General features: G+C 34.0%; 3 protein-coding genes across 4 annotated transcripts; 2 read left to right on the forward strand and 1 right to left on the reverse strand.

The window, feature by feature from the left end:
- The first annotated feature begins 390 nt into the window (after positions 1 to 390).
- Positions 391 to 4,811, forward strand: LOC101511770 (uncharacterized). 2 transcript variants are annotated; one of them, XM_004499952.4, is made up of 5 exons: positions 391 to 532; positions 3,226 to 3,383; positions 3,494 to 3,603; positions 4,017 to 4,159; positions 4,571 to 4,811. In XM_004499952.4, exons 2-5 carry the CDS (start codon positions 3,239 to 3,241, stop codon positions 4,611 to 4,613), a joined length of 441 nt encoding a protein of 146 aa, XP_004500009.1. In that variant the 5' UTR covers positions 391 to 532; positions 3,226 to 3,238; the 3' UTR covers positions 4,614 to 4,811. The 2 variants fall into 2 exon arrangements, with proteins under 2 accessions (XP_004500009.1, XP_027190009.1); XM_027334208.2 differs by lacking the exon at positions 391 to 532 and adding an exon at positions 560 to 700.
- A 1,651-nt stretch (positions 4,812 to 6,462) lies between these two features.
- LOC101512086 (galactoside 2-alpha-L-fucosyltransferase-like) lies at positions 6,463 to 10,083 on the reverse strand. Its single transcript, XM_004499953.4, has 2 exons — positions 9,744 to 10,083; positions 6,463 to 8,106 (listed from the first exon to the last, which is right to left on the reverse strand). Exons 1-2 carry the CDS (start codon positions 10,000 to 10,002, stop codon positions 6,674 to 6,676), a joined length of 1,692 nt encoding a protein of 563 aa, XP_004500010.1. The 5' UTR covers positions 10,003 to 10,083; the 3' UTR covers positions 6,463 to 6,673.
- A 939-nt stretch (positions 10,084 to 11,022) lies between these two features.
- Positions 11,023 to 11,932, forward strand: LOC101495786 (uncharacterized). The gene is made up of 2 exons (XM_004499970.1): positions 11,023 to 11,829; positions 11,927 to 11,932. The coding sequence occupies exons 1-2, from the start codon at positions 11,023 to 11,025 to the stop codon at positions 11,930 to 11,932; spliced, it is 813 nt and encodes a 270-aa protein (XP_004500027.1).
- Positions 11,933 to 12,117: the final 185 nt, after the last annotated feature.

The raw sequence follows: 12,117 nt of genomic DNA on the forward strand, positions 1-12,117 counted from the left end.
CCAAAATACACCAAAAATACATAAATGGTATTTTAAAATTATGGGTCTTACAGCTAGCTATTCCTAAACTTACACAAGACCTAAGCTACATAGTAACAAAGTGATCCAACACAAAAGTCATGGCTTGAAGACTTAACAATAAAAAAATAGTCAATTGTCGGACACCCAAATAAGAAAACTAATGGAGGGAATAAACTGTTGGATTGATGAATAACTTAAAGATATTTTAGTAGATTTTAGTTGTTTATGAATCAATCTGAAAATAGGGTAAATAGTTCAAAGACTAAATTGATGGTTTATTTCAAAAATAAAATATGGGTGTGTTAGCATAAATACGGGTACGAATAGTAGCACCCGAAGAAAATGCAACAATTGGGCCTAGGTTGTATGGGCCTAGCAACAACGTAAACACGAAAGAAGCGAAATGAAAGGAGATTCTGATTCTCCACTGGTGTGAGTGAGGAGTCTTCATCGTTGATTTTGCTTCCTCGATTTCATAGTCTGCAACTTTTCCTTAGATTTGTGCTTAAAGGTGAAAACGGTTACATAATTTATTCATTTTTTTCGTTCTTATTTACCATTTTCCCTTGATGTGTGCTTTTCAATTTCTTTAGTCTACGATTTTTTGGGGGGTTTTCAGCTACACTCTACTGTAATACTTTACCAGTTTCTGAAATCCAACTTGAATTTCAATCTCTAGGTTCATATTTTCATTAATTTGATTGATTACTCTTGGCTAATACATATGTGTTGGGATTACATTCTCTTTTTCTTTTATACTTTTGAGTATTAATAGTTTTCTGACAGTTTCTTCGACAACTAGATGACAATAATTGCTTTGTCTTAATTTGTTAGCCATTATGATAATGTTTCTGGTGTGGTGTTGTGCTTTTTCTGTTTGATTTAACTTTGCTTCTCTTTAGTCAATAGAGGCCGCTAATAGCACGGTTACGATGAAACTCTTGGAAAGTTTGCTTTTAAATAAATTGATTCAATGTATATTCAGTCTCTGTAAAATTAGTGGATTGATTTAGTCGATTGTAGTCCCTATTATACTTTGATAGAGACTTTTTTTTAGTTTCTTAAGGGACTAAAAGCCCCCATTTTTTGTAATTTTTCTTTAAATATGGAATAGAATAAAAATTTGTGTTGAGTCTAAACTAGAAAGGTCTTAATTTGATAGGTAGTTAAAACATGTTTAACCCTAAAAATATTGTAAGCAGCTAGCTAACTTTTCACTCAGTGGTGCCGATGACTGCATTTTCAACACCTTGACTGAAATTAAGTTGTGAAACTTAGACAGGTTACTGATTATGCATTATCCAGGGGTAACCTTAGTGTGAAATTGAGTATGTGTGCGAAAATTTGATAGATATTGCTAGTCATTTTGGTTAAGCGGTTAAAAGTCATGGGCTTGTCTTGAGCTCATGAATTAATTTCTGTTAATGAGTTTATAAACTTGTTTTGTTGAGTTATTATCTCTATGGATATCAAAAGGTCAATGTCAATGTCTTTTGCTAGGTATCAAAATGGGACGAGGATGAGAGCAAAAAATAGAGAATGTGTTTAACACTATGGAGGTTTTATGTTCAATAGAACCGACAAACTGATTCTAACAACAACCTACAATAAATAAGAAACTAACTCTAGCAAAAGCTTAACAGAACCTAATCCTCTAACAGTCCCCCTTGTAACCTGATGTGTCGTAGACATCCACCATAACCGACTTGGGAAGGAAACACAAAATAGTAGTAGTATGAGTTTGCACAATAGATGATTAAATAGTAGTAGTATCAGGAACATCAGCCACATTGGAAGTGGTTGATAATGATGGTTCAAAAGGACCATCTATAACGCCATAGTCGAGACTGCTTCGAGTTCCTCAAACTCATTCTTTGTAGAAGACTCCTTTGATTATTGAGGCACCCTAGCATACACACTAAGGATCATTTTAAAAGGATTTGCAATCTGCTTATATTCTTCACGACTATTATAAAACTACGTACTCAGAAGCGGCCGTCGCGTCGCAGATTAGGGTTGTGGCCGTCGCGCCGTCAATCGCGGATGATTCGTGCAGAAGATGAAGCACTTTTTATAGGAAAAACGCGCAACAGTAAATGCAATGGGAAAAATGCTGTTTCTGGGAAAAATGAAACAGTAAATGCTCTGGGAAAAAGGCACATTTAATATTTTATTGGCACCTCTTCTCTGCTGCTCTTTGCTCATCCAAAAAATGCTCTGTTTCTCCTAATAAAAACAGAGCACACTCAAACATCCTCTTGTTCTCTTTGACTTCTCTTCTCCGCTCCTCTTCTCCTTCATGCTCTTCTTTATTCTTTATTTTCTTTTTTCTCTGCACCTTTCTTCATTCCCGTGCCCTATTTTTTACCCATTCACTCCCACTCTGTTTTTCAGTTTCACTTTGTTACTCTGTTATCCAGTTTCTATTTTGCTTTTTAATATGTTTGAATATTAGATGTGTTATTTTGAGCCTTAGAGGCTAGAACTTATGTGCTACTTTGCTTTATATTATGTTTGAAATATTAGTTTTTGAAGTTATGACTTGGAATGTTTCTTTAGTTTTTGCAGTTTTCTATTTTTTTCCCTTTACTTGTGTATGGTATTAAACATTAATTGCTTCGAAATGTTCCCCTAGACTTTTCAACGCAGCGGCTATACCGCTACCCGCTACACCGCTATAGCATTTTGAGGGTCAGCCGATACGCTATGCTATCTGCTACTGACTACATAGTTATAAAATTGGATACCTTTCAGTTTTTGGGGTCAAAATCCCTTGAAATTTGGACTTCATAGTTCATACCTCTCGGTGGCCTTCAGTGGATCGAGATAGCTTTGATACCATGTTAGGTATCCAAATGGAATAAAAAAGTGAGCAAAAGCTAAAGAAAGTGTTTAACACTATGGAGGTTTCATATTAAAATGATACATATTGAAGGGATACAAAGTGTATTTATACACCTTATTGAATAGTAAGTTAGTAGCTAACTGATTCTAACAGCAACCAACAATGAATCAATAACTCGCTCTGATGGAAGCTTAATTGAAACTATAATTCTGTTGGAGTTTTTTTAGTTTTCTTCATTATTGTGCTTTGATTGTTGGAAATTTTGTTGAAAATTTTTAGTTTCTATCTGCCATGACTTCTACTGTGTGACTTTTGTAATTTCTTAATAGTTGTTGACTTGTTTGGTTGAAATGATGAAGAGTTGTTGGAAGAATGGGAAAAGACGCAAAGGCAAAGGAGTCAGGAGGGAAGGGTAAGGGAAAGCAAGCTGCAAGTGGAAGCGATGAGAATGCTTCCAAGGGAAAAGGAAAAGGTGCGAAAGGTGGAGATGGGCTTGGTACTTGCACTTATGTCAAAGGTAGAAATTTTTTCCATTTTCACAACCACCCTTGTAACCATATATGATAAGTTTCCTACATTGATTTTCTCTTGGAAGTACATTTATTTCTGGTTTTTGACTTTACACAGCAAGACATATCTTATGTGAGAAACAAGGTAAGATTAACGAAGCGTACAAGAAGCTGCAGGATGGTTGGCTTAGCAATGGGGATAAGGTCCCTCCAGCTGAGTTTGCAAAGGTATTTTTTCCTTTTGGAGGTTATACACCTAACCCATTTTTGGCTTTCTATTTAAAATGTCTGAGAAACTTATTTTGAGTACAATGCCACGGTTATTTTCACGTCCCCCTCTCGACAGAAATGGATTCCATGCAGTCCTCATTTCCAGTAGTCGTGAATTCAGCTGTTGGAAGAAAGATCAGACGACTCAAATTTCAAATTGTACTCAATCTGATTTGATGAAGTTAAATTATGAGTTGTGCAATCGCCATTCAATTACCGACTGCTGGAAATCCTGGTCCCCAATCCCCTAAAAAAAGCATGTTTGTTTGTTGGAAGGAAATGAGAAATAAGAATCTATTCTATTGAACTTGATATAGAAATATTGTCTTTTCAATTGTTTATGACTAATTAATAATTCACGGACCTCACAGGTAGCCCAAGAGTATTCTGAATGTCCATCAGGAAAGAAGGGTGGAGACCTTGGATGGTTTCCACGAGGAAAGATGGCTGGGCCATTTCAGGAAGTTGCCTTCAACACACCTGTTGGAGTTACTAGTGCTCCATTCAAATCAACGTATTGCCCTTGTGCCCTTTGATTATAATTGTGGTTAAATATGTTTTAGTGTATATAAAATACTCTCTTATCAAGTTTAGTCCTAAAATATTTCATTTATATTTAGTCTCAATTTAGTGATCTTAGAGACCAAAAATCAATGAAAAGTTTCAGCAAAATCATCAAATTGCTTTCCAATTGTCCTCTTAAACAATTGACTATTAAAAATTGTCATAAATGCATAGTGGAATATAATGACTTAAATAAAAGAGGTGCACACAATATTAAACTAGGGCCGAAATTGGAACAAATTAATTAATATTACATTGAAAAATAAAACGACACTTATTTTAAAACAGAGGGAGTATCAACAAAAACATCTGTAAGTTCTCTACGAAACTACTAACATTTGTGTTGATGGTGATTATGCAGGCATGGCTACCATATTATCTTATCTGAAGGAAGAAAGAACTGATTCCTGGATCAGAATGAAGCTGAATTTCAATGGCATTAGAGCACTTAAGTGTTGTCTGGTTAAAATGATCGGATGTTGCATGCATTCCTTAACCGACTGTGGTTGATAATGTAAACCAACACTTTATCATATGTAAACTGATCTTGCTTTCTAATACTTTTGAGATCATAATATATGTGAATGTTGATGGTTACTGCATTTGTTGTGACATTTATTATTGCTTTTTTTGTGTGAAATTATTATTGTTTTTTAATCCTGTTGAGTAAACCATGCATGTTAATCTTTATATTTATTTTGTTCCATGAGTGAAATTTTAATATTGGTCCTTTTTATTTTTTCGGATTTCTTCCCTCCAAAATCTGAATTATTTAATTTAATTTATTTTTTTCTGGTGAAAGTTTAATTTAACTTTCATCTCTATCACTTTGTGATATGTTAAATTCTTTTGTATGTAAGAGAAGGTCATATGGCCATTTCAAGTTGTAGTGGCACTCAATAATGTACATCGTGTCATGTTAGCATGTGAGTCTCTAAATTTTCCTTGAGCCCTAAAACAATTCAATTTATCTAATAGACACAATTCATTCTCTTTTTGTTCTTTATATTTGGTGAAAATAGACACAATTCATTTTTTATTCATTTTTGTTTTTGTCTACCTCTCCAAACCTGAGAGGATAAAGGATAAGAGAACGGGAGAGGATCCAAATCCTTTTAGATGGATGAAAACATAAAAAATAAATAAATAAATTACAAGGACGAAAAATAGTAATCTCGGATGCTAGAGATGATGAATTTTAGAAGTATAAAAACAAGAAACTTTTTACAAGAATCAAATATATTATTATAGAGATGAAAATCTAGTACTCCCTCCATTCCCCAGTAAGTTACTCTTTTGCAAAATAATTTATCTCAATATATAATCCTTTCAATTTTTAACTTATTTCTTTTTCAATTGTACCTTTTAATTAATATTAGTTGCATAACTTCTAAAGCAATATCTTATTTTACAATTTATTTATAACGTTGATAATACATCAATATTTAACAAAAATAATTCAATAAAAATAGTATTTTATTCTTTTTATTTATACATTATTTTGAATATATATATATAAAATAATCAAATAATTTAATTATTATGAGAAAGTAGTATAATTTATACTTGAACCAACCCATTTTGACAAGCAAATAAAAACTAAGACTTCTGCTTCAACTCGATCTACTGATGTGAGTTATTCTCTCCATTAAGAGAAGAAACGTTCTCTCCATTAAGAGAAGAAACGGAGATCTTTATGGCATTGCATATTAATCCAGTGTGTGTCGAAAAAAGGTTCAATATTTGAAATTTAATTTTGTTAAATTAATTTAATTTAAAAAAAAAATGGTTGTACCCCCATCGATTAACATCACCATCGTTCCATTCAATCGTGACGCCCGGGTCCATTTGGCCACAACCATCCTCTGCCGCTCCCATCTAATCTTGGGTGCTGATTTCCTGATCTTGTATATGCTGCACGTAACTTGTTCCACAGTCAAGTGAAAATGGCGAAACTACCAACAACACTGACAGAAAAGACAATGTAATGAAGAGTTGCAAGTGATGCAGCGCCAGGCATTAGGCGAAGGGCGCAACAACCAATGGCAAAAGGACTTGAACACAAACAAAATCTAAAATGCAAGCAAAAACTAGTAGAACACAACATAACCATTTCTTATTTATATTATTACAATTGGTAGTTGATTAATAAAGATTAAATCTCTACCATTTAAATTTTTTTATAATGACAGCAAATGGAGATCTTCATTTCCTCGCCAAATGGAGAGGATCAAAGGATCCTATTGAACTATATTTAACAGAACAGAAATATTATTCAATATGAAAGAAAGATAACTCTAATAACCTTAAGATGCTAATCAATATACCATGCACTACTCAATTAACTGAAAAATAGTGGAAAACTAGATAAATTTGAAATCAATAACTAATTTTATCGTACAACTAAATTTTCTAGACTTCTAAGCCAGTTTTGACTGTCAAAATAGTATTCATGAGCTAACCATTAATTGTCTACAAGCTTAAGACCCCAGCTCATATCTTCACAATGCCTTACGTGTGGAACAAGTGCACCTGTATCAGTTCCTCTCTTCGCCTTGCAATCATAGAATGGAGGAGCATGAAAACACGGCTCCATTGACATCGCATGTTGACAAGGAGGATCAGGAGCTGTTTCATTCTCAGGTTTGTATAGTATCCATGGTTTCAAACCTCCAAGCCCCTGCGCAACATAGCCGAAAGTAGACCATGAGCTAGTGACCAACACGTCGGTTAAACTCAACAGATACATTTCCGCCCAAGCTTTCTGGTTGTGTATTTGCTTCCCAGTTTGTTGGTGTCCCTCGTGGCTTGGTTGATAAACTCCAACAACTTCCCCGGTCACTGTTGGAAATTCCCAATACATGTCTCTTACTTTTTCGAAATAACCAGAGCTTAAGGATGTCATTAGTACTGCTTTCGACTTAAATTTTCCAAATGAACTAGGTATATCATGCTTCTTCACAACATTAGGCAAAAGATTCTCCTTCAAAGTACAAGCTAATATTTGATCCAATACATGTTGAAATGGACCTGGTCTAGTGTCAAAAACTCTTATCTGGATCCCTACTCTCTCATCAACATTAGTTAAATAAGCTTCATAGTATCTAATAACAAGTCCCCAAACTTTGTTTGTGGGGTGGAACAGATATTTTCCTAAGAAATGGAAAACTGTTTCCTTGTTTGGAAAGAGATTACTGAGCTCATGCTCAAAAGACGGCATCAAGAATAGTGATGGAGTAAAGTAATTATCGGTTCTCATCACTAACCATGGTACTTTGTGAAGAAATTTTTGGTCTTCGTCGCAGAAGAAAAGCTTATCCTCGTCATCATAATCATGGGCCAGATGAAGGTAGACAAAAGAAGGCACTTTGGAATTTGTAACTGATTTATTTTTCAGCATTTTCCCGTGACATTGATCAGATTTCTGATTGAAACTTTGTAATTGACTGTTGAGAGGGAAATCAGGAGGGAGAAACCAGGAAACATCTGGAAACGGTTCGCAAAAGAGATCAACCATATCAACTCCAGGATCAACCAAAAGAACACGGTTCGTGAGGAGAGCATAAAGAAATGCAGAAGCTAAGGTCAATATCCTGTTTCCTAACCCACTATATGAAATCCATACTACATATTTACAATCTGGAGACTCACTTAAAAGACCAGAACGGAGATCTTTCACCGTTTTATTATAGGATTTGGTATAAGGTCCACATTCTTTGTGGAGAGCTTCGTATTTTCGTAATCTAGAAATGAGGTAAGGAGATGGATTCCCTGATAGTCCTTTAACTGAATGATACCTGCTGAGACAGGATCTTTCATCAAATCCAGCTGCTAGAAGTCCACCAAGTAGTGTATCTTTTAGGAACTCAGCAGAATCAGAGGCACCAATGTTCAAGCCTAAGAACAAAAGAATATGAAATTCCATTATTATTAGACCAACAAACATACAAATTAGGAAAATCAGTTGATTCATAGACACAAAGGAAACAAAAAAAAAAAAAACACAGCAAAACATAGAGAGCTTATTTACAGCTTGTTTGGACTTATCCTATGACATAATCACTTGTATAAGAGATTTGAGGAGCTTATAAAAAAACTTATTACATGTCCATAAGCTATATTTAAGATTATGTCTACAACCTTCTTGCGATAACTTATAAAAAATATCTTATAATTTAATATGAAAATAGTTAAAACACTTTTCCACTTGGTTAACGGTTTACCAAAAGGTACCAAAATGCTTGCAAGGAAGAGAAACAAATGCCAAAATCGGAAACCTAATGAAAAGCCTAAACTGGCCATTGTTCTGTGAGTTTTTGCTTTTACTTCCTGTTGTTATAATCAATATAATACAAAACGCTAAGTCTTCTTTATAATGTACATTAGCTTATGCAATGCAAACATATTATGTGAAACAAAACTAAGAGAAAACCAATAAATGCATAAAAATTAATGAACGGCAATTAGAGCAGGTAAACAAGTGGTAACCAAAAGCCAACATCCTAATTCAGTACCCACTACCCACCAATTCAAGCATCAAAAAATATAGTCTACACTCGTACATACTCCCTAAGTTTCTTTTTAACTATATTTCTTTACAAATTTTTTGTTATTATATAGTATTTGTTATATTTATTTTAAAGTTCAAAGTTTCATTAACTATGTTTTTTGTCAATTGCACCCTTAAGTCTTAACTATCTACCACTGAGATTTGCAATAGAAAAATGAAATATCAAGAGTATAATAGAAAAAGACTAAAAATTCATAAAAAAACAACTAAATTTATTTATTCAACTATTTAGTGTAAAAAACCTTATAAGAAAACAAGTGGCTCGACTCAACTAGTTAATAAACTTTGATTAAAGTCGGATGCACTAGTTTCATAAGTGTAGCTCATATGGTAATGGGTTACATGATATTTGATATGTTGGGTCACAGGTTCAAACCTGCACTACCTCTCTTTTCCACATTTAGTGTGAGTTTTGTCACTAGGTTCTTATTCTTGATTTCAATCATAGATGAGATGAGAGAAACATTTATTCCATAATGAGAGAATTGTTGCTATATGAAGACCTATATAACCAATAAGAACAAATAACTAGTCTATGTAACTGATTAGTCTAACTAATAACTAACTAGTTAGTCTAACTACCTAGTGTGACTAATAATTTATCTAATACAGACCAAACTCTAGATTACTAGAGTCATTTGTCCGGAGGATTAAAGAAAAAAATAAACCCTTTAAAAGACAGTTAATACGAAATAGGGAGTACGATCTAAAGGTTAAAAGTGTTTACCAAATTGAAAGTGACCTTATGTTAATTAATTAAGACAGAATCAGACACCAAAAGAGGAAAATAATAACAGAAATCAGAACATGTAAATAAGTAGTAATCGAATATCAACGACCAAATTAATTAAAAAAGTTAGGCTCCGCACAAAGTCATAGGGTCCAAGTTTAATAAACTATTAACCAAATTGAAACGGACATTACATGAATAAATTAAGATCAAATCACACAAAAAAGAAAGCACCTTGTTGTTGAGTTTGTTTGAGTTGAAGGAGAGAAGTAGTTGTTATTGTTGATGGAGAATGTGGAAGAATGAATGAGAGAGAGAAGAGAAAGAGAGTGAGGAGAAAGAGAGAAGCGAAGCGCGTGGAAGTAAATAGAGAACATTTTCTATTGGAAATTGAAGAAGAGCGATTGTACGACTCCGACTTGAGTTCTTCCTCGTCGTGATTCCTACTATGAAGCCTCTTCATGTTCGATATTAGATTAATTGATTCTTGCATTTGATGGTTCACCCAAACACGGTCTTAATGCTGCATCACAGAGAATACAACATTTTGGGATTCCTTGAATTTAGATCGGTGGAATGGATGGATGGGAAAAATATATATGCATTTAACAGCCCAAAGTCAACATTATTATTATAACAATAATGCTACCAACACCCCCCAAAATGCTAGTCACACCCCTCAAAATTAAAAAAAAAAAATCAAAATGCCCAAAATGCCTCTGTCATCAATATTACACATTTATTATTCCATAACTCTCATTTATCAATTTTCATCAAACCTCACAACTCACCTACAAAAATCATCATACTTCACTAACCAATACTCAAAATCATTAAAAAGTTACATCACTCATTCATAACCTACAACACATCAGTTTGATAATCACATTGTGGTTAAAACTACATAAAAAGGTATGTTTGTTGCTCTGTATTTTGGTTCGTATTTTTTTTTTAAATCTGGGGATTTTACGTGAACTCAGTTCACGTACGTTTTGGAGTTACGTGAACTGAGTTCACGTATGTTTTAAAAAAATTAAAAATGTCATACTCTACGCAAACTGAGTTCACGTACACCTACGTGAACTCAGATTGCGTAATCAATGGAGTTTGAAACTTGAATCCTCATATTGTACGCAAACTGAGTTCACGTACACCTACGTGAACTCAGATTGCGTAATCAATGGAGTTTGAAACTTGAATCCTCATATTGTACGCAATCTGAATTCACGTACACATACGTGAACTAAGATTGCGTAATCCTTGAATATGGAATAATAAGCCACGTACGTGATATGAAATTGCGTATTCAGAAAAAGTTTGGAAAATAAGTTTTGTACGTGAACTGCAATTCACGTAAGTTTACGTGAACTGAGTTCACGTACGTTTACTAGATTTCAGATCACGTAAACATACGTGAACCCAGTTCACGTAAACTTACGTGAATTGCAGTTCACGTACATGTTATCTTCAAAAAATTAAAAATTTAGTTTTCCTTTGTTCTGGATACAGATAAATGGACCAAGGGGAATACAATAGTGATGAAATGTATGAAGGTTTCGAACCTGATTTTGAGGATATGAATGACTGTTTGGAACGTGATTTCGATGAAAGGTATGATGATTTTGATGCAATGAATGATGCTTTGAACAAGGAAGGTGAAGATGTTATGGTTGATTTGACTGATGTATTTAGCACCGACATGATGTTTGATACGCGAGATAATTTATTAAAATGGGCTAGAAATGTTGGAAGGGAAAATGGAGTTGTCGTTGTTATTTTTAGATCTGAAAATGCGACAACACGACCAAGAACAAAGACAAAATTAATTCTTGGTTGTGAAAGAAGCAGTAAATATAGACATTGGAAGAATGCTAAACCGACGAGGAGTACTTGGAGTAGAAAATGTGAATGTCCTTTAAGATTGAGAGGTACACCATCAAATGTTGGTGATGGATGGTATCTGCATGTAATATGCGGTGTCCATAACCACGAATTGGCCAAAAAACTGACTGGTCATGCTTTCTTAGGCCGATTGTCTCAAGAAGAGAAAGTTGTACTTGGTGATATGACGAAAAATATGATCAAACCAAGAAACATATTGATGACAATAAAGGATCATAATGTTACAAGTTTGACGACAATAAAACAAGTTTACAATGCACGTCAAGCATATCGTTCATCACTTAGAGGTAACAGAACAGAAATGCAACATCTTTTGACATTGATGGAACGCGACAAATATGTCTATCGATATAGGAAGGTAGAGGGTTCAAATGAGTTGAGGGATATCTTTTGGACTCATCCAGACGCTATCAGTCTTGTAAATAATTTTCACATAATATTGATTTTGGATAGCACATACAAGACATGTAGGTATCGGATGCCATTACTTGAAATTATTGGTGTTACATCTACAGAAATGACATTTTGTGTTGGATTTGCGTATCTACAGTCTGAGCGTGTTGATAATTTTACATGGGCACTACAAATGTTGAAAGAACAGATTACAGGTGGTGAAGTTGAAGTAATTGTTACTGATAGAGATCTTGCTTTAATGAACGCTGTTGAATGTGTTTTTCCAAAGGCAGTCAATTTATTATGTCTGTTT

This window comes from Cicer arietinum, chromosome 5 (genome assembly GCF_000331145.2).
Source record: "Cicer arietinum cultivar CDC Frontier isolate Library 1 chromosome 5, Cicar.CDCFrontier_v2.0, whole genome shotgun sequence".
In the NCBI taxonomy this organism is placed as follows: domain Eukaryota; kingdom Viridiplantae; phylum Streptophyta; class Magnoliopsida; order Fabales; family Fabaceae; genus Cicer; species Cicer arietinum.